The sequence below is a fragment of the Mesocricetus auratus genome, unplaced genomic scaffold (genome assembly GCF_017639785.1).
Source record: "Mesocricetus auratus isolate SY011 unplaced genomic scaffold, BCM_Maur_2.0 Super-Scaffold_100023, whole genome shotgun sequence".
Taxonomy (NCBI): Eukaryota; Metazoa; Chordata; class Mammalia; order Rodentia; family Cricetidae; genus Mesocricetus; species Mesocricetus auratus.
The window spans coordinates 953,521-976,177 of record NW_024429204.1 but is presented as its reverse complement, the minus strand read 5'-3'; the positions used below and the strand labels follow the sequence as shown (position 1 = coordinate 976,177).

Genomic DNA, 22,657 nt, shown 5'->3' with positions numbered 1-22,657 from the left:
GAAGTGTAAGCCAAATAAACCTGTTGCTTTGGTCATGGTGTCTCATCAAAGCAATAGTAACCCTAAGACAAATGATACTTGAATCTCACAGATTTGAGGACATAAGGGATAGAAAAAAAATAATTCCAGTAGAGAAGTTATCATCAGACAGGGAAACCTAGGATTATCTGCTAGGTACTTTTTATGGGGTGAGTGGTATTTTCCTGTCCTATTTGATTCAGAGAGACATCAGAAAAGCCCATCTGGGTCTAACCTATCATCTTTAAAACATAATGATTTTTTTATTTTAAACATAATTCTTATTGATTCTTTGGAAATTGCACATCAAGAACCCCAATCTCACTCAACTCCCAGTCCCTCCATATCTGCCCTTTACCCCTGAGGTATGCCCTCCCCCCAATTAATTAAAAACAAAACAATCCAAACCCCCACATCCTTCCTCTATCTCTCCAACCCCTCTTCATTCATCTTAGCAGCATTGGGAGCTGTCAGCCCCACCCCCAAAATGTTCATTGCAGTGAGTCATTGGTCTGGTTCAAGGCCTCTGGTTCCTGGTACACCATCATCACCGGGCTGAGCCCTCATCGAAACTCCCCTTGGATATCCTATTGTTGCTCTAAGTCATGGCAATTCTGTGGTTATTGTTCTGTAGGACCAGTCCCTTTGGGTACTCCATCAGGCCAGAGACGGGGCAGCTGCTAGGGTGGGTCAACCCAAGGCCTAGGATACAGTAGTTGAACTGGTTTGTCGGGGTCATTGGGACCGCCCCGTAAGGTGAGGGACAGAGCCAGCTCTCCTAGGCCCATGCCATTGGAGCCATTTCTTCCAAGCCTATGGTGCAGGGTGGGGCTATCTCTCCTGAATGTTGGGGTCAGCTTCCATCAGTGGTGGGGGATGGGAATGCATTGTCAGCTCTCCTGCTACGGTGTCCAGCGAGGGGCAGGGCCAGCTATCCTGCAGTCAGTGAGTCAGTGATGGACAGGGCTGGCTCAGCAGTGACCCTTGGACATCCGCCATGGACATCAGCCCAGACTCTGGCTGCACAGGTCACTTGGATTGGTCCAACCCCCGTGGTACTGAGGCCCTTGGACACCAACATGGCCCTTGGCATCAGCACTGCCTTTGATGGTATCAGTAACCATGACATCAGTGTAGATCAGCTATAGGGCCATGGACCCAGATATGGCCTTCTGCAGCAGCCCTGGCCCAGGTGACACCATGATCCCAGTGGCAGGAGAGCCCTTGGACACCTATATGGCCGCAGAATGTGGCCCAGACCCTAGACATCCCGTGTGACCTTTGGTGGCACTGTAGGCTATTGATTCCCCACCATTGACTGTGACATGGTCCCATGCAGTAACCCAGGCTCTTGGATGTCACCATGGCCCCAGGTAGCAAGCAGGCAACCAACATCAGCACCTTTCCTCGCAGCCCTCATTTCTGCAAAACTTCCTCTTACCACAGCACACGAAACCTTTCTGCCTCTTATCTCTGATTTCACCACCATATACTTGCTCGTTAGGCTGACACCCAACCAAGGCAGGCCTGTAGATACTTCAGGTAACCCAATGGGTGTCTTTCACCCACCTGAGCTTCATGGCATCAGAGGGTCTTAAACATAATGATTTTTTTAAACGATTTTTTAAAAAAGGGAACGTCTGTGTGCCTAGGTCCATCCCCCTTTTTCTCTTCCATTTCTCATGTATATTTGTGTATGCATGCTCGCACGTGTGGAGGAGCATGCATGCATGCATGTAGGTGCCAGTGTGTGCAGAGATCTGAAGTTGATTTCCAGAATCTTTGCGTACTCTTCCCCCTTTCTCTTTGAAGCAGGGCCTCTCAAACTCAGGACTCACCAATCCGAGCTAGACTAACTTGTTGTGGTCTGGGATGAGATCTCCCAGTGGATGAGCTCTGCAAGAGAGCAGGAATAGAAGCCACGCCCTCCACTACTCAATGGGTGACTCCATGAGAGGGGCTGAATGATTAAAATCAGCAAAACAAAACTCTTGTGCTGCAGTGGAGGAGAGATGTCATGTGTCTGTTCCTGGATATCTCAGAAGTAATTGGAAATGAATTTCCCATAATTAGATCTCAGTTTCCAGTAACTAGCTTTCTGAGGCTAGAATCACAAGTTAGCCTGCATTGTCCATCCTACGTTTAAATGAATCCTGGGATCTGAATTGACGTCTTTCTGCTTGCATGGCAAGTGTTTTAACTGTTGCGTCATTTCCGCAGCCCTACTCTGTTCCATAATGATGGGTTTATGTGGCCGAGGGCTGTGTGCACCCAGAAAAGGCAACCAAGGTAAACTAGCAAGCCAAGATCTATGAAAAGGATCAAAATTCTGTCCATTCTGGCCAGGCTATGGGAGCTAAAGTGAGTGACGACAAGACACCAAGAGGGATACCGTTTGTTGATTGTCTGCACCTACGGAGTGCTTACTGAGCTACATTCTGCTCACGCTGAGGGCTTCCCACAGACACTCTCCCTCTGCTTCTCCACAGCTGCTGCTGTAGGCTTTTAAAAATGCCACAGTTTACAAAAAGGTAACAGTGAGGCTTGGACCCCTCGGGCAACTGACCCACACGGTAAAGCTAACAGGATTATGGAACGAGGGCCGGAAAATCCCCATCTGGTTGCAGTGACGTCAGGGCTCAGCCAGAACATCACAGCGTCTGCCCATCAACAGGCAGGCCCCTGCCCATCATGCCTCTCCGTCAGACCCACAGCCTATGGGCATGAGTCTCACGAAATTGTTGGCTGCCCTCCCTCGCTGTTCTTCCAGAATGGATTTCCTTGCAAACAGAGGAAGTGGAAATGACAGCGAATGGGCACGAATGGGTGGATGGGTAGGGATTTCCAGATGGAAGTCGGAAATGCCGAAAAGATGGCTTGTATCCCCAAGTTAGCAGATGTGCCATGGCTCCTGGCGACAGACACCCCATTTGTCCCGTAGCCAAATTGTACGCTTTGGCTCTGCAGAGCTGGGGCAGAAGCCAACCTGTCCACTACTCAATCAGTGACCCCCCTCCCCCAGAAGAGGGGCTAAATGATAAAAATCAGCAGAACAAAACAAAATCTTGTGCTGTCGTGGAGAAGGAGAGGTGTCGTATGCCTGTTTCTGGACATTTCAGAGGTTATTGGAATGAATTTCCAGTGACCAGAAGGGGCAACTTCCTTAATTCGTGGATCATCGTGTCTCTTTGTCTTTGTGCCAAGGAGTAAACATATCCAGGGCAGAAAGACTCATTGTGGGACAATCATTCAACTACTACTAAAGATGAAAGTGAAACGTAAGGGGAAGCCCCCCCAATGCAATATTTATGCTAGAGAGTAAAATATAAGACCTTTATCGTAAGCCGTTTTTGTCCTGTTACTAATTCAGACAGGTCAGTGGATCTTTTGGGAGGTCTTGCTTTTTTTTTTTTTTTAAATGCACATTTAAAAGCATGAAAATTTGAAACAGTGTAATAAGAAAATAATAAAAACCCCATCTGAAGGTACAAAGCCTGAGATAATATGACATCCCTGTGTGGCCACGGCAGGAAACAGAGGGCAGACTTAAACTACGAGAAAGGGTCATTTCTGAAGGCATGGGCAAGTGTAGGGTACCTATCTCCCTCAAGAGGTAGAAGGATAAAAGGAGAAAACATTGAGTCCCTGAGATTGTGCCTGCGTGGTGGGGTGTCCTAGGTGGCCTGATAAGAGTAAGGCCTTTGCTGATGTGGAGAGGGAGGCCTGGGACTAGCTGCCTTCCCCGCCATCATGATTCCTTAGAAATCCTGGAAGCCTGAGGGTAAGGAAACCTGGTGAGGTGGTCAGTGAACATGGACTTCCCCCGTAAGGGAAAAAGACTACATCCCACCCCCAAACTAAACCAAAGAGAGAGACAAGTCATGCAATTTCAGTCTTCCATGGCATACCCTGCAAATGATGCTTGTGGTATTGTCACCTGGCAATGCCATTTTGGACCGGCAAACAGCACACAGACCTATTTCAGGATTGCTCTTGAATTGTCAATTTTGAATTAGAAAATGCTTCCAGGAAGTATACCTCCCAGTATATACAATCTTCCCAATTCCTCTTTCGCCCAAATAGTAATTTGGATTGAAGTCTCTTACATTTAAGCCACAGGTTAACTATCAGACTACAGAAAGAATTCCAATTTACTTTCCTTCATATGGTTTCTGTGCTTGAAATGGCACAAAACTAGGGTTTTAGAAACCCAATTCTGTTTTCATTTTGAGGAATGAGACATTTATTGAGCTATGCAGCTTTCTTTTGTTCTGGAATTGATCAGTTTTCCAAGATATTGATTGGAACAGAGTTAACAACTTTGTTGAATGTATTCTACAATATATCTTGAATGTATACATAATGTCTGCTTCTTAGATGGCTTGATAAATATTTTTCTTTTCAGTGTTGGAATTGACCCCAGGGTCTTACTCACGGGAGGCAAGCACCTCTACACCGAGCAATATCCCCCAACTTTAAATATTTCCTGAACAAACAAAAATGTATTTAAGGAGACATATCAACTTATAACCACATTGTGCATGTTAGTTTTGATAAAAGATGACAGAGTTGCAATACATGGAATTATGAAGATTGGCTTCCCCTGCACACTACAACATGTATGTACCACAGAATAGTCAAGGCCAGCCCTTGAGCTATGGGCCAGTCATGCTGATGGTTCCTGTAAGAACAGGCATTGCCAACTGGAAACATTTTCCAATAATACCCAAAGAAAAGTAATTTATCCTTTCAGATTTCAGACTATACAGAAAACCTGTCTTTCCGACCAAACTAGCTGTACGATTGGTTGTGGAGGTAGTCTCACTCTCTGTGGCCGTCTTTTTTACACAGCGTTCATCCTGACGGTCTTAAAGTTCAGCCTCACATTGGTTGGAGATTTTCTAGGATCCAGCCTGCATTACCTGTCAAAAACAAGGAACATACACAGTAAAAAAAGGATAGAATGAACCTGCCCCACGATGGTTGGAAAGTCTGCAGTCTGGCATCTGGGTATTTTTAATGCAGAATCTATGTGCTTGATTTTCATTAGGGAGGGGTTTCTGTCTCACTGTCTGTTTCTCTGTCTCTGTGTCTGTCTTTCTGTGCATGCATGCATGTGGGTGTCTTAATTTCCTCTGTTATATGAACCTCATCTCCTCTGTCCTTTGAGCTGTGGCGTCATCCCAGCTTTCAGAGGCTGGAGGCATGGGTCCCAGCAGCTACCTCTACAGCCATTGCTGATTCATCTCTGTGACTCACCTGCTTGGGTCTTGGGCTGGGAAGGAGTGATGTCACCCTTCCCCCGGATAACTCTTGAATTCTGCATGTGTTCATCTTAGGCTTGTTCAGCTGAGCTGCTTGCAGGCCTAGGAGCTCACGTAACTTCCCAAAGGCTGGGTGATCCCAGGAAGGCAGCGCAGGGATGCTGCTCATCAGTGCAGAGTTGAACTTTGAAACCTTGCTCAACATGAAGCCATTTATAGATTTAGAAGGGGACCCACCCAATCCATCTGTCCCAGTTAGGGTTCTATTGACGTGAAGAGACACTGTGACCATGGCGACTCTTATAAAGGAAAACATTTAATAGGGCGACTTACACTTTGAGAGGTTAGGTCTATTATTATCATGGTGGGACATAGCAGTGTTCAGGCAGACAATGATGCTGAAGAAGGAGCTGAGGACCCTACATCTTGACACATAGGCAACAGGAAGTAGTCTAAGGCACTGGATGTAGCTTTAGCATATATGAGACCTCAAAGCCCATCTCCACAGTGACACACTTCCTTCAACAAGGCCACACCTACTTCAACAAAGCCATACTTCCTAATACTGCCACGCCCTGTGTGTTTATGGGGGCCACTTACATTCAAACTACAATACCATCCAAGAAATCATATAACCTTCTCCATCCTGCCAAGCCTCTCAATTTTAGGGTGAATTGTTATAAACTATTAATTTTGTAAAAGTGCTTTTGCTTCAACTGTGATATAAACCATGGTCCATTTCTTTGTGATTTTAATTCAGAACCTTCCAGATAACAGTAATCATTGGTTTGATTCTTTTATTGTTTTTTCCCCATTCTTCTCTCCCAATGCAGCCTCTGTGCCCTGCCTCTAACTTAACAGTTTCCAGCTGCGTTTGGTTATGATCCCACCCCAGCCTTTTCTGTAATATTCAGCTGGACTCTTTCCAGGTCCCAGATGAGCTATTTATTTATACCGAAGCATCTGGGCTTTGATATAGCAACAATGTAAACTTGTGGATGGGCTGATTGACAGCTAGCTGGCGGGCTGCCTCACCCTGTAAGCCAGAGAGGCATTTCAGAGGAGCATGAGGCAGGCAAAGGAATGGACAGGAGGAGCAGTGGGGACCCAGCTGAAGCCAGAAGCTCATATTCTGCCAAGCTGTGGTTTTTATGGCTGCATATGACATGGGAGGATGAGACTTGGGTTGCCTTTTAAGCAGGGTGCTGGTGGTGCGGAATTCAAATAACTCCTCAGTCTCCATGCTTGCACCAGGAATGGAGATACACCAGTGAAAGCAAGGGGTGGCCAGTCTTCAGTGATTGAGCCGTGAGCATTTCAATCCGGGTCCTGAGGTAGAGGCCCTCTGGAGTTTACTGCCACACAATTCATTTATATTCAGTATTCTGTCTAAATATGGTTAGATTCAATTTTTTAGCTAGGCATTGTGTGAATTAGTCCCAAATCATGTCCAAGACCAGGTGGAACTTGCTTTATCCAAGGAAGACAAAGCACGAGGCTCGCTAGTCTTCATTATGAAAGACGCCAGCTGGCTGGTGTCTTAATTGTCTTAATCTGTGAATCAGAAGGGCCATATGGCCCACCTAATCCATTATACAGGTATTGATTAAGTTTAGGAAGAAAAAAAAGAAGTGCACATAGATGCATCGTTAGTCACTCAGGCTGCCACTTATGTCAGATGTGGCTGCTGCGGACAGTTAAGTGGATGGATGCTGTTCTCTCGAAAAGCCTTTATATTGCAGGGTGGAGAAAATACTCCTGGAGCCGACATGGTCCATGCTAAGAAACCAGGGGTTAGCATGGGGTCTCCTGTGTGGAAAAATAAACAAACATTAAACATAGCAGTCATCTCTGGAGTTAAAAATAAAAAAAGATAGAAGCTTTGTTTGTCAATAATGATGATAATAATAATAGTAGTAGCAATAGTAATAAAATCCTTCCTCCAACAAACTGTCCTCATCAAAGGCAAACCCCCAAGGGGTGACTCCAGCTGTGACTCCAGTGTAATATTTGTTTCCAGAGGCAGCACTAGAGTGATAAGACCAAGTGTCTCTATTCTTTCAAATAATTTGAATAGTATCCAGACATTTGTTCACGATTTCACGGGAGAAGTTCAGAAGGGTGTGGAATAGGGTTGTGAAAGGGCATCTGTAAGTTCAACTTTTTTTTTCTGGTTCTTACTGGATTTTACGTAGGGAGAAAGTTCTCAGGAAAAATGGGGGTTTCTCCCTGGCAACCATCACATGAGATCCAGTGGCACCTGCCAGCCTGAGAGAGGGCAGCCCTAGACCCACAGCTTCCTAAGGTCGTGTGATGGGCTGTGTCCCGCCTCTCTTGGCCCTGATTCTGGTAGCCACCTCCGACACTATAGGGATGCAGAATCCCTGAGGAGGAGATCTGATTAGGAAGATCAAGTTTTAACTCCGCCGGGACTCAGTCTTAATGCAAGTGGAGAGGCCTGGGTGGAAAAACAGTTTTTAATACAACAGAAATAATTTCTCTGGCCATAAATGTGTTTTCTGTGAGAAACCATTCTCACCTCCTACACACAGAGATACAGACATTATTAATGTTACTATACATTGATTTTCTCTTTCTATGAGTGGATGAAGGGTCAGAGTCAAGTTCATGGCCTATCGCTAGGGATAATGTGAGCACCAGTGGAATCTGGGCATTTGGGTTCTTCACCGTGTTGTTTTTATTCTGGACTTCCAAGATCTTGAATTCACTTTGTCCTTTGCTTACCTATTAACTTAAAAAAATGCCTTACTACAGCTGGTATTATACTGCAGAATGAATTACCGAAATGGTTGTTCCAAAAAGGCAAGGAGTGCCTTAAGTTAAATTAGCCCAAATAAAATAAAATGGAACAATGAACCCCATGCTTGAATATTTAACCCTAAGATGCTTGACTATTCATTAAAATTCAACACAATCTTATCATTGTTTCTTCTTGTATGTCTTTAAGGTGAATTCCTAGTTCATTAGGGCCAGGATAAAGCCTTCTAATTGGCTGCTTCTCCTTCGTAGTTTCCAAGCTGGTGTGTAAAATGGGGTATGTTATCCAACGGGGTTCACTCCCAGTCCTTCCTCCATGACCTAGCTCCATTCAGGTCCAGGTCATTCTCTGCAGCAATATGCTTCCCTTTTCTTACTCTGAAACCCAGGTGCAACTCATGCAAGATTTTTGCCTATATGAGGCAAAGATGATTTCAGTTATCTGTAGTGTGTACCACTCTTTGTCAAAAGCTTCCTGAAATAGCCCAGGACATTCCCGGTCCAGCTACCATTTCCCCCTACCCACCTTTCAAGAGAAGATTTTATAACTTCGCCTTCTTTTTTTCCTATAGCACATTTCTGTACTCCTAATTGATGTGCTGTAGTTGGGAAATGTCTTAGCTACCGTGGTACTGTTGATACTATTGTTGTGAAGAAACATTATGAACAAGATGGCTTATAAAAGGAAGCATTTAACTGGTCCCAGAGGGCTAGTCCTTGAACACCATGTGGTGGGAAGCATCCAAGCATGGCACTTGAGTCATAGCTAAGAGCTTACATCCTGATTTGCATGAGAGAGAGGTGGGAGGGAGGGAGGGAGGGGGAGAGAGAGAGAGAGAGAGAGAGAGAGAGAGAGAGAGAGAGAGAGAGAGAGGGAGGGAGGGAGGAGAGGGAGAGGGAGGAGAGGGAGAGGGAGAGGGAGGAGATGGAGAGGGGGGAGAGGGAGAGGGAGAGGGAGAGGGAGAGGGAGAGGGAGAGGGAGAGGGAGAGGGAGAGGGAGAGGGAGAGAGACAGGGACAGGGACAGGGACAGGGAGAGGGAGACTGGACCTGACCTGACCTGGGCTTTTGAAATCTCAAAGCTCAAAGCTCACACTCCAAATGACACTCTCCAACAATGTCACACATCACACCTCCCAACAGTTGCACCACCCGGGGACCAAGGATTCACATATGGGAGCCTATGGGAGCCATTCTCATTCAGACCACCAGGTGTGTGCAAATAGTATTAAAGGTATAACAGGACTATGACGCCAGCAAACGCTTCTGAGCAGCGTAAAAAGGAGATGCCAGGGAAGACAAAGAGAACCCTGGCCCACTGTTCTCTGCCCTAGACGACACACAGCAATGTTGGCTGAGAACAACTTTACTGTTGATTTGGAAGCCATTGTGAGTGGTTTGCTGCAGTCGTTGCTTTGGGGCAATGCGAGGGAAAGGTGCAGAACACTTTACCGGTGAGGCAAGTTTGGCTTTTATAGTCATTGTACTTCCCATCTGCCTGGAGATAAATCTTGACTAGATAACTCAACTTGGGAAGAGTTCAAGCACACGATAAATTAGAAAATCATCCGTTAAAAGCAATAACCTTGCTATGGTCTGATAGCTCAGGCCTTCGATCCCAGTTATTCTGCAGGATGATGCGGGAGGATCACAAGTTCAAGACCTGCCTGGATGACAGAACAAATTGAAGCCTAGTTTTGGCAACTTAGTGAGGCCCTTTATCTCCAGGTAAAAAGTAAAAATAAAAGGACAAGGGACACAGACCAGTGTTAGGGTGCTTGGCTAGCATGTGCAAGGGCTTGGGATAATCCCTAATACAGACATATAAACAAACAAATTATACTCAGTAAACGGAGACCCTATGCTTACTCATCTAAGTTCAGTCTACACCCAACGATTGGGAAACTTTTTGTTTTTTTGTATTTTTTTTGTATTTTTTTTTTTGCAGAACACTTAGTTTTGTGCGAGCAGTAAAAATCTGTTTGGAATATAATGGATCTCCTCACTTTTTCTGTCGCAGTTATGTTTTAGAAGACTTTTAAAGGATATATTTAAAAATTTAAAAATCATGTGTGTGTGTGAGTGTACATGTGTGAGTGTGTGAGGAGTGTGTAAGTGTATGAGTGCAAGTGTATGGAGCATGAGTGTGTGAGGAGCATGACTTATGATATAACACACACACACACACACACACACACACACACACACACACGTATATACATTGTCCCAGTTAAGGGTTACTATTGTTGTGATGAAACACCATGATCAAAAGTGAGTTGGTGGAGGAAAGACCAATGGCTTATGCTTTCACATTGTAATCAATCACCGGAAGGGATTTAGGACAGGAATTCAAGCAGTGCAGGAACCTGGGGAGGCTGGGGCTGATACAGAGGCCATGGAAGGGGTGCTGCTTCCTGGTTTGTTCCCCACGGCTCTTTCATCCTGCTTTCTCTTGTTTTTTATTCTCTCATGCAATACATCCTGATCACGGCCTCCTTTCCCTCCAATGCTCCCAGTTCTCCCCTTCACCACCTCCCTTCCCCCCAGGATCACTGCTCCTCTGTTTCTCTTCAGAAAAGAGCAGGCCTCCCAGGGCCTGAACATGACATAACAAGATACAATAAGCGTAGGCACAAACATTCATATCCAGGCCGGACAAGGTAACCCAGCCAGAGGAAAAGGGTCTTAAGAGCAGTCAGCTGGCTTCCTCTAAAACCCAGGACCACCAGCCCAGGGATGGCATCACCCACAATGGTTTGGTTTCTCCCGCTATCAATCACTAATTAAGAAAATGCTGTACAGGTGGATCTTATGGAAGCGTTTTCTCTCAACTGAGGTTCACTCCTTTCAAATGAGTCTAGATTGTGTCAAGTTGACATAAAAGTATCCAGCACCTCCCCCCCCCACACGATTTCTGGCATAATAGCATTGAAACATAAATATACATATACTTGAGTATATGTATACAAATAAATATTATATACTCATATGTGTGTCTGTGCATATTTATATGTTTTAATGCTATTATACCTTTCCTTTCTCAGTATAGCTTTTGGAATTCAAAGTGATAAATTTAACTTAAAAATCTTTTTTCTGGATTCTTAGGTATTTTTCTTTTTCTAGCCTAAAGATCTTTTAAAAGTAGTGTTGGTATTTCAGAATAAAATAGGATTCCAAGAAGGAAAAACACATGTGGAAATACTTTCAAATATTCCTTGGCTGCTTATATGAATGAACTGAGATGACTTAGGTGGTCTACTTGTGGAATTGTGGCTTTGGGGGCTATGAAGAAGCTAGGCACATATTTTAAAGATGCTAAGCCCAGATAGTCTGGACATTTACCATAAAAGAAGTTAAGTTTTTCTCTCCTTCTTTCCTTGGCTCTGAAAATATTCCCTTGACAGTGGTTTTCTTTTCCATGCCCTTCTAGAGGCTGAAGGTGGGGGTTAGTTGGCAAAATTCCACACAGCATGCAGTATTCACTGCCATCTAATGGGGCTTGAAGTGTCTCTTTGGGGAAGAAGAGAAAAACTCCATCGCTAAAAATGTCAAGTCTGGGATCCAGAGACCCTGTTAGAGAGACTGTGGGAAATGTTCCTTTGGCTGGGGAATAGACTGGGTGGCTGGTATGTCCTTTTCCAAGTTCACTAACTTCTACGACTTGAGAAAAAAAACGATCTTAAAAGAAACAGAAGGAACCGGATTTTTCAAACAAAAGCAAAGCCTAACTATAACATCTTGGCTTATTTTTTAAGGTCGCCAAGAATTAAAATGCCACAATGAAAAGGATTCTATGCTCAGATTATTATGGACTAAGCCCTTACATGTTAGGAAGAAGTTTACAACATCCCTAGATCCCTTGAGTACATGATAAACTTGTATTTAATCTAATAATAGCCACAGAATGCTTAGTACAGAGTAGAAACTGAAGGGCTGTATTTGAGTTCCCACCATTGACTGTTGAAACCAAACTTATGCTGAGTACCACAGCCTTTGACAAATCCTACTTGCTCTATGTATTGTATATATGTTGACATATGCATGATAAATAGATAGGTATGCATAGATACAATTTTGAAAATACTTACTAGAGAGGAAAAGAGCAATGGAGGTATTGGAGCAATTACTCTGTTTCAAACTATAATTTGACATCACAGGGCCACTAGGGAAGGGCATGATGCTGGAGCTGAAACACCTTTGTGAGAATCTCTTCCTGGCTGTGTAAACCTTAGGAAGCCACTGAACCATTTTGTGAGGCTGTAACCTCATCTTCAAATGAGAGGAATGACTGCTTCTGTCCCTCAGAGTTGCCGTGGGATAAAATGAGTTAAGTTGTGGCATCGTATAAACTACAAGTGAATGTGAGCTGTCGTCGTGATTACTAGTATGTGCGAGGCTCCATGCTAGGTGCTCTGGGGGATAAAAGTAAAACGATACACAGTCCCCCTTTATACAGTTAAGCTTCAGTCGCATAAAATTTGATATTGATACCCAGGAAGAAAACCCAGTTCATCACCGTTCATCACCACAGACCAGCCCTTTATGAAAGCTACAGGGACTGGGCGGTCTGGGACTGGACCAGAAGAGTATTTCTGTAATGGGTGTTAGTCTTTTACTTGTCTCTATTTACCTGATGCGTTTCTATTTGACGGGATGAGACAAGGCTCAAGGCCAGATTGCACACTAAACCGTGTTTGCAGGGGCTTAGCCTCTGGTGAGTTATATGATGTAGATACTGAAGCCGGACTAAGACTTTCGACAACGGAGACATCTTAAGCCTCGAGGGCTCAGGGAAGTGCCCCAATTTATAGAGGGATATAGGCCACTTTGGCTTACTTTTTTTCCTATTCATCTGAGATTTGCCGAGTCCCAGACCATGATTATCCTGTTCAAGAAGCAATTCTGTGATGGAACTAGAGAAAAGAGTGTGTGTCTAACCCCTGAACAAATAGTGCACGAGCCACTGCCCCGTGAGATCCAGGCCAGAACTGCTTTCCTGTCGTCTGAGCTGACTGGAAGATGGGGAAGGAGTGGTGAGGGAAAGCCTTCCACAAGGCATGAAGGCGATCCTTGGACTAATTCATTCCTATCAGTCAAACAGCAATCCTCTCAACTTAGGCTTTCCATTTGTTACTCCAGATTTTCACTTATGCATTGTCCCTGAGGGGCAATGACAAAAGACAGATTTCTGGCCAAATATTGAGTTTAATAGACGTCCCCACAGGTTGAGTTGAGAATATAGCTTTGCTTCTGTGAAGAAAAGGGAGGAGTTTGACTTTAAGACACCAGTTAGAAACTTAAAAAAAAAACTCTGTTTTAATTTCAGAAACTGAAGATATAGTGAACAAAACCAAGGCCCTCCCCACCCTCCATCCATGGAGGTGGCATTCTTGAGAGGAGACAATTAAATGATAACCCATGGGGGGGGGAGGTGCTCTGCAAACCTGACCATCTGAGTTCAATCCCTGGGACTCACATAAACACAGACAAACAACGACACCAAACTCTTAAGTGCCTTGGCTTGTGCTGTATCTGCGATCTCTGTACTCCTACAGTGAGATGGGAGGTAGGCACGGGAGAGACACCTAGAAGCTCTGGCCAGCTAGCTCGGAGTACACAGAGAAGCAAAAACAAGGGAGACCCAGACTCAGAGTGTGGGAGGAAAGATCCGACTCTCCCAGATTATCCTTTGGCTTCTAGACCTGCGCAGTGTTACACTTACACACACACACACACACACACACACACACACACACACATATACACACACCCTCCCTCCCAAATAAACAAATGTATATACTTTAAAGATTATATTAAAAAAGAAATCCAAATTATGGGCAATGTGTAGGGTTGATAGGTGTTATGGGCGGGGCGGGGGGGGAGGGGAGGGACAAGCAGAAATAGAAAGATTTGACAACTTCAAAAATGATGGCATCGAGAGTAACTAATTTAAGTGAAAAGTTGCCCGGATCGTGTGGTAAGGAGCATCTAAACTAGCAGGAAGGGCCAGCACAGAAATTCTGAGCCTGGAGACCACAATGAGACGCAGAAGGGGGAGCAGACAGAATGTTGGGGGGTCTGAGATGCTTTGGTGTTGGAGCCTTGCGGGCAACTGCCTGCTCTTTTGAGCAAGTTAGGACTCACCTGTATTGAGTTGCTTCAAACTAGGGCCTGTCTGCTTCAGAGCAACGTCCCCCTACCACATCGGCCACACTTAAATTTCGATGTACGTAAAGCCACCTGAGAGCTTGTTGACATTTAGTTTCTGATCTGGTAGTTCTGCACCTTGAGCAAGCTTCCAGGTGCTGGCCGTCTGCTGGTCCACAAAGACACTGAGTGAGAAGAGAAAGGAGGGGTTGAACCCCAAGAGGCCGATGGGCTCGCTTCTCTGTTACCGCTGCAAGGGCTTTGTTGAATTTTAACCTGGAAGGTCCACTCAGGGGGTCTCTGTTCACACATTCATACTGGCCATGGATTCCCTCACCACTCGCGGTGACCTGAGGCCCCCATAGCAATCCCAGCCAGGTTGTCTGGCTGCTTCTCTGCAGGCTGTGAAAGTTTCTAGGGCCTCCTCACTGCTCAAACCCTCTGGCTTGGACTCCCACCTGGAAATCTTGTATTCCTAGGGTGATATTTCATACTACATGTGTCCTATTCCAACCACAGTGGCTTGGACCCAGGGCCTTTACTTCTGGCCCTGGACTGGGAGTCACAGTGCAACTCTCTGTAGGCTGAGACAGCTGGAAAACTCAGGCCCAGGCAGAAGAGTCTGGGGTCTGTTCACAGCCTTTCTCAGGAGCCAGCACAGTCATTTGCAAAGGACCGACTTCTTGTGATAGCATAGGTAATGAGCTCAGATAGGCCACAGCCTCCTCTCTTTACCTGTGCAATCTCCAGAATGTTCCTTAGCCCTCTTCCCCTTCCCCCTCTCCCCTCCTCCTTACCCCCTCCTCACAAGTCCTGAACCCAGGACTTCCCACATGCTAAGCAAGTGTCTTATCCCTGAATTGAAACAGCAGACTTTCAGCTACAGTTTTTTATCAAGAAATTGGGAATGATAACAATGCCTCCTTCATGAACAGAGATAATGTGTGTGTGACAGAGAGAGAGAGAAAGAGAGAGAGAGAGAGTATTCAGCAAATTGCCTTGCGTGTATGATTATACAATACTAGCTGCTATTTCTTTTTGTTCTTTCTAAATCATTTTAGATCAGCATTATGGCACCTGCCCACACACTCCCTCGAGTTAAGTTGCTGGTGTGTGTGTGTGTGTGTGTGTGTGCAAATCTTAACAGTAGAATAATTATGTGATGAGACAGAAACGTCGATGGACATTTAATTATGAGAGATGTCACACGGGCTAACCGAAGAGGAAGAAGAGGACAAAATTGATGGTGACTGGTGGTGGCTGTCTTCTAGATGCCATCGTAAGATCAATGGCTGTGTCTTAGAAGCCCCCCCGGGGGGACACGCTCGCGATCAGTGGTGGGAGACGAATCAGCACCACAACCAAGGTCAACTGCAAAGGTGGAAACTAAGTTTGCAACAGCAAAATGAAGAGACTGAGGGGGGCGGCGTGTGATGGGTGGGCTGGTGCGCAGCCGCCGCAGCGGAGCCAATCACGGGGAGCAGCGGGTCCTGCCGTGGTGACGTCACGGTTGCCATGGCGAGGCCGGCTCGGTCGAGACCCTAGGCTGGTCCAGCTTTGAAGCCCCGGTCCGCTGGCACCATGAGCGGCCGGAGTAGGGGTCGAAGGTCTTCCCGCGCCAAAAGCCGGGGCAAAGGCCGGGCCAGACCCCGGGTCCGCGCCGCCGAAGACGATGCCTGGCGTGACGCGAAGTCGCCGCAGGACCCGCAGCTCGGGGAGGATGACGCCGCCCCGGAGGAGGAGGCCGAGCAGGTGCAGGCCGGAGCTGCTCATGGAGGCTCGGAGCCAGCCGAGCTCGGGGATGAAGCGGCTCGCCGCCTCCCGCTGGACTGCGGCCTGGCGCTGCGAGCACGGGCTGCCGCCGCCGCCGCTGCTGCTGCTGCTTCTGCGGGCGAGCGCGGGCTGGCCGCCACTGACCCGGGCCTGGAGAGGGCCACCTCCCTCGCCGAGCGCCTAGCCACCGACACCGGCTTCGTGGGAACCGTGGGAGCCTTGGCGAGGCTGCGACACCGTCTTGCAAGCCGGCGAGCGCACGGGAGGAAGGCCACAGATGCCCGGAACGCCGCAGCGGGGAGGGGACCTCAGGCCACAGTCAGTGGGAAGCCAAAGATGGGCTCTGCTGGGCCTTGCGTCGCTGTCCCAGCGGGGGAGGAAAGGAGGGTGGCGGAGAAGCATGCTGGGTCAGTGTCCTCCATGACAATAGGCAGCATGGATACCCTGGAGACGGTCCAGCTGAAGCTGGAGACCATGAATGCACAGGCCGACAGGGCCTATCTCAGGCTCTCCCGCAAGTTTGGCCAGTTGCGACTTCACCATTTAGAGCGCCGGAACCTGCTCATCGAGAGCATCCCGGGCTTCTGGGGACAAGCATTTCAGAACCATCCCCAGTTGTCAACTTTCCTGAATACCAAAGATAAGGAGGTGTTGACCTACTTGAACAGACTGGAGGTGGAAGAGCTTGGCCTCGCTAGATTGGGCTACAAAATCAAGTTCTACTTTGGCCGAAACCCTTACTTCCAAAACAAGGTGCTGGTCAAGGAGTATGGGTGTGGTCCCTCGGGCCAAGTGGTGTCTCGCTCAGCTCCAATCCAGTGGCTCCCAGGTCACGATCTACAGTCCCTGAGCAAGGAAAACCCCGAAAATAACGGTAGCTTCTTTGGGTGGTTTTCAAATCACAGCTCTATCGAGTCTGACAAGATCGTCGAGATCATCAACGAGGACCTGTGGCCCAATCCTCTCCAGTACTACCTGATCAGCGAAGAAGCCCGTGGAGAGAAAGGAAAGGAAGAAAGGCCAGGTCCAGCCAAACAGCCCCGGGAGACCGCCGCAGCACCTGGGGCCAAGCCGTCCAACTGACACCATGGTGAAGACATCCCTAGTACCTCCTGCTGGACCGGCTAGGCTGACCACGTGGCTTTGGATGTCTGCCGTCTGTTGATGCCGTCATGGTACACGGTAGCCACCTTGGACATCTCTCCAAGAACGTGGCATCTGTGGATCCTCCTTTGCTTCCCCCATGGCCTCTCCTTGTCACAACGGTGTCACATGTCGTGTGAGCTCGCCCTCACTTGCTTGTGTGTTAAGCGGTCAAGGTGTACAGCAACCTCTCACTCTCCACAGACCCTGCTCTTAGCTCTGGCCCTGTTCGCCTGTCTCTCACGTGGACATTCTGAGTCATCGCCCAGATGGAGACTCGAGCTGCGGGGGCGGGGCTCCGTGGCCAGTCCGCTTCGTCTTCATCTTAGCCATGCATGCTTATCAATGGCCAAATTTCCTGTTGCCAGCACAACAAAATGAAGCTAGTGCCCATGGCGTTGGCCACCAGCCAGATTTATTGTCCTGTGGGTCTGGGGACAGCAACCAAGGTTCTTCCTGTTTTATTCCCAGCTTCAGCCTAGGGTCCAGCAGACTCCTGGGTGCAGATGATGAGGTCACGGGTCAACAGGAGGAGCAAGTCCTGTTTCCTTCACCTCCTGCAAACTCTTCTTGCCTGTGGGCCAGCCCGCCAGTGAACCTTCATCAAGGTCTGGTCATGCCCGGTTGCGGCCAGTCCACGGACTGGACTGTTGGCTACGTTGCTGTTGGCTCCAACCGGCTTGTTCATGAACGATCTCAAGAACCGCCTATGGACCCAGGCACCCTCCCAGTGCATGCGCTTTCAAACCTACCCTCCCCAGACTTCAGGAACCCTACTGGCGGGCAGCCTGGCACTTGTGAACAGTATGCTTCTTGCTATCATGCTTTGGGCCACAGCTTTGTCAGCTAGGTATCCGTGTCAACTTTCCTTATTCATTGCTAAGATGGGGCAAGAGTACTTTGGTGGGATGCTGAGGAAGAGAGCTTTTTTTCATTTGTTACGCCTGCGTTTACCTCACACCTCCATGCAACTTAGTCTACTCCCCTATCTGCCTGCCTCCTGACCTTCCTACCCTCCTTCTTGTCCTCCCCTCCCCCAGGGCCCCTCCCCCAGAACCCCTCCCCCTCCCCCCACCCTTAACATAGCATCACAGCTCAGACAAAGAAAATCGTCAGCCAGACTTTTCTATATATAGCTAGGAAGGTTGTAGTAGGCTAAGATAGGATAAAGAAGAACCAGAAGGCCCCAGGAGGTCCTATTGTCGGACCACTCATTCTGTAGTTCTCAAGTCGTACGCGCCCTCTAGAACTGGGGGCCCTAAGGCAGCAGTGTTGTGGACTCTAGTTTTGTCTTCTGTGTGTTTCTTTTTAAGGCCCAGGGAGGGGCTTCCTTTAGTCTCCCTTGGTAGCCTGTGCAACTGGGATCCTCAGTCTTCAGTTTTCCCGCTCCACAGTCCTTTGCTGTCTTTGCCTCTTAGCCCAAAAATACTCACTATGGGGGAACCCAAGGTGTTCCTAGGGATAGGCACAGGCAAGAAGGCTGTTCTAGGTATTTCCCGTCCATGGAAATTAGAACTCTCTTCGCCAAACGCACATTCTGCTATGGAGGACTTCACCCTAACCTCTGTGAGGGGGTCCTTGACTCAGTGCTAAGGGGACGATAGGCAGGGAAATCAGAACGTAGAATAGGCATGAGAAATGGCTTCTGAAACTGCATGGGAGTGGCCGGTGTCTCAGCGTTGAAGGTGGCAGGAGAGACCTTACTCAGGTTTGGGAAGGGAGGATTAAAGGGATTGGTGGTAGACAGGATACCTGGGCTTTGCCCGAGTTCTGAACAGTCTTTATCATCACTAGTGGTTTTTTGGTTTTGTTTTATTTATTTATTTGTTTGTTTGTTTGTTTTTGTAATCACAGAAACAAACCAAAAGCAATGCTACTGTGTTGTGTTGGATGCTTTCTGTTCTAGGTGCAGCATTGTAGGTGTAGAAGATTACACTGTATGCTATGTATACTTGCTTTAAAATGTTATTTGTTCTTTATTACCTAAATGTCCACAAACAGGAGTGGAGGAGATGGTCCTTGGACCCTGTGTGCCTTCTGCCTCTCAGCATCCATCATCAGCTACGAGCAACCACATTTCATCTGTAGCTCCTCTTCCTCCCGCGTTGTTGACTGAAAGCCCAAGGTACTCTGCCCGTACAGTCAGACGTACTTTGGGAGGTTGGGGCCCTGGCATTGGCAGTTGTGGGGTGCGCTCTCTCGATCCCAGCAAGGCAGCTTCTTCCGTCGTGTGCAAATTAACAGTTTTCCAGAAATGGGCCTCACAAGTGAGTCTTCACAGTTAGTGAAACTCAGAGGGTGATGATGAGGATAGTCCCCCACATCCACAAAAGAAGGGGCCATTCTGCTGTAAATCTGTCCAAGACCCTTCGCAATACCCGTCTTGTGTGTAACATAGAGACTTGTGTGGACTGTTAGGGTTGCTGTGCTCTGTGAAAATAATCCCCCCCCCCAGCAAATCTTCTATTGGTTGTTGTAGTTGACGTTTGATACCCTGGTAATAATGCAATTATTTCCCTGTTACTAAGCAGCATAAATCCTTGCAAGTGTGCATGTATGGTGGAAAAATGATAATAAAAATTCTTGTGTTACTGTTCTATTCATATTGCAGAATCACAGTTGGAGGGGTTACTGGAAAGAGGCTGAGCAGAAGTGAGGAGTGAGTGGTGTGCAGTGCCCTAGGCAAGCAGGTCCCAGGCCTAAAGCCTGGCACAAGAACACATGCAGTCCTGCCTCTCAGGCCCTTCCCAGAGACTGGCATCTTCTGTGGCTCTGGAGGAAGCCAGCTGGTCTTGCTTATAATGGGTTTTCCAGGTGCTTCTCACAGAAATTCAGTGTTTCTAACATCTGGTAGTGAACTTGAGTTAAGTGGGGAATCCCGTGAAGTGGATTTTTGACTTAGTAGTCAGGCAGAACCGGGGCACCGTGACAGGCTTCCCGGTGATGAACTGCCGGTGACATGTGGACTACACTTTGAGCTGCAACTGACCTCAGAAGGCCTTCCAAAGAACTAATAGAAAGATGAGAAAAATGATATTTCTTGTTTTTTGTTCTGTTTTGTTTTTAAAGGCCCTTCAAGCTAGAGTTCTGGTATTCAAGGCTGGCTGCATGTTAGAATTAACTGGGAAGTTTAAGAAAATACCCGTGCCAGCGTCACACAATGACCACCTAAGTGAGAATGAGGAAACAGTGACCCAGCCACAAGTAGCTCCAAAGGCTTCCCCAGGTGACCCAGCATAGCGCCTTGAGAGTAGGCTCTGTGACGCTGCTCATTTCACGTACCCAGAGAAAGGACGGATCGTTTCCATCAAAAGAAGCCATCTTCCATGATGACCAAACACCACAGAAAATGACTAGAAAAAGAGGGTGGTTTGATGGGCAAGAAAATGGCACTGGGGGGCTGTCATGATGGTTCACTAGGGAGAGGTTCTTGCTACGCCTAAGACCTGAATTTGATCCATGACGTAGGTGAAGGAGAGAACCAATTCCTTCAAAGTGACTTTCTCATGCATGCCACGGCATACCCATCCCTCATACAGTAAATAAAATTGTGATAAGAAGATAGGCTTATATGATGGTGAGGATTTGCTGAATAAATAAATATGCAGTGTTTGGGACATAGTAGGTTGCCCCAAACATAGTTGGATGAACAAATACATTTGTTCTTGGTTTGTATTCAGATGCCCCAGGGATAGTTGGGTAAATATGTTAACTGTGTTTGTTGTTTCATAAGTACATCTACATTAATTTTCTTCCTGAACTAAGTACTCAGACTAGGGGTTACAAAACGACAAAAATTAATTCCTCAGTTATGAAGGCCAGAAGTCCAAGAGTGAGGGGTGGCCAGGGTGATTGTTCCTTCTGAGGGCGTCTTTCCTTGGCTACTGATGGATTTGTGTATTCACATGGCCTTTCCCTGGCATGTGTCTTGTAACCTCCCCCTCCTAGGAAACAACCATTCCTAACCAGGGTCCACCCCAGGGGCTTTAACTTCCACTTCCCTTTTAAAAATCTGGTCTCTAAATATAGCCTGAGGTGCTGAGTAGTAGGTCGTCCTTTGGACAATGTAAATGTTTTGCATAGGCTCTAAGTCTTATCACAGTTCCAGGTACTTTTACAGTAACCTTATGGGGATTAACTTCATCCTTTCCATATAAGGTACTTGTCAAGTAACCGGGATAAAAAGAAGCTAAAAGGTCATTTGGCTCAGATCGCAGCATTAAGTTTGGGTAGTCTGACTGAAGAGCCCACACCAATTCTTACAGTTCCTAAAGGCAAGTCAAATACCAGAATATGTCCTCACTGGCTTTCAACTATTTACAAGAACGGCAACCTGACCTGATGCTCAGAGGCCCCGTGAATCCATGTGCTGATGCCTGGGCAGGAAGGTGTTAAGTCTGTGTGGCGGTTAGGGCAAACAGCTCTGGGACTCCAGAGTTCATTTAGGCCTCATGTAGGTGTCTACAAAGAGTGTCGAATGAGGATCCTTATGCAGATCTCCTAAACTTGAATGTTTTTTTTTTTTTGAGCAAATGAAAACCACATTTGTTCCTCTCGTGTGTACATGTGGGTGTGAGTGTACCACCGCAGAGGTGGTGACTGTTAAAATCAGGTCTCTCGCTCCGCTACAGGTGTCTTGGGGGATTGGGATTGAATTTAGGTTGTCAGGCTTGGTGGCAGGCGTCCTTGCCCTCCTTGCCAACTTACCGGTTTTTTCTTTTTAACCCAGAGTTTTTCTTTAATTTTTAAAAAAAAAGGGCATACAAGGTATTGGATGTCCTTACGACATTTTGAACAAAGTGAGCTTTAGTGGGTTCTCCTCCAGCCTTGCCTTCCCCACCCGTCTCCCTAACCCATCCTTTGTCTCTTTTCCTCTTACCTACTCTCTTATCCCCTTCCATACCTCTTTTTATTCGCTCACGGTCCCCTGTCTAGGTTTGGTTTTTCTCTTCCTTTTTTAAATTTAAGTTAGAAACAAGTTTGTTTCACATGTCAGTCCCAGCCCCTCCCCCTCCCCTCCCCTCCCCCACCCTTCCCACCAGGTCCCCCCAGCCCCCCAACAATCTACACCCCGATCCCCAGGTAGGGTGAGGTCCTCCACGGCAGATCTCCAGAGTCTGTCATGTCATCCAGAGGCGGGGTCTAGGCCCTCCCTCAAGAGTCCTGGCTGGGAGAGCATCCCCTCATTGTGGGATGGGCACTCAAAGTCTATTTGTATGCCAAGGCCCCATAGATTACCTAGGCCTCCTCACTGACACCCATATTCAGGGGGTCTGGGTCAGTCCCATGCTTTCCACATAGCCATAAATCTGGGGTCCAAGAGCTCCCCCTCGTTCAGGTCAGCTGTTTCCGTGGGTTAAACCAGCCCAGTCTTAACTCCTTTGCCCATCAGTTCTCCCTTTCTGACACTGGATTCCAGAAGTTCAGTTCAGTGTTTGTCTGTGGGTATCTGCCTCTGCTTTCATCAGTCACTGGATGAAAGTTCTGTTTTCCAGACTCTCTGGCAATGGGATTGTAGGCTGGCACTCCCCTGAT

General features: G+C 47.1%; 1 protein-coding gene across 2 annotated transcripts in view; it reads left to right on the top strand.

Moving 5' to 3' along the window:
• Tspyl5 (TSPY like 5) overlaps window positions 1–19,721 on the top strand; it is a 135,754-nt gene extending 116,033 nt beyond the window's left edge. The window contains exons 1-2 of one of the 2 annotated variants that reach the window (XM_005072689.4): window positions 15,697–17,972; window positions 19,124–19,721. In XM_005072689.4, coding sequence (XP_005072746.1) covers window positions 15,788–17,062 — 1,275 coding nt within the window. In that variant the 5' untranslated portion in view covers window positions 15,697–15,787 and the 3' untranslated portion in view covers window positions 17,063–17,972; window positions 19,124–19,721. Of the gene's footprint in view, window positions 1–15,696; window positions 17,973–19,123 lie in introns of those variants that run through there. The other variant, XR_002383279.2, reaches the window with a different exon arrangement.
• Window positions 19,722–22,657: the final 2,936 nt, after the last annotated feature.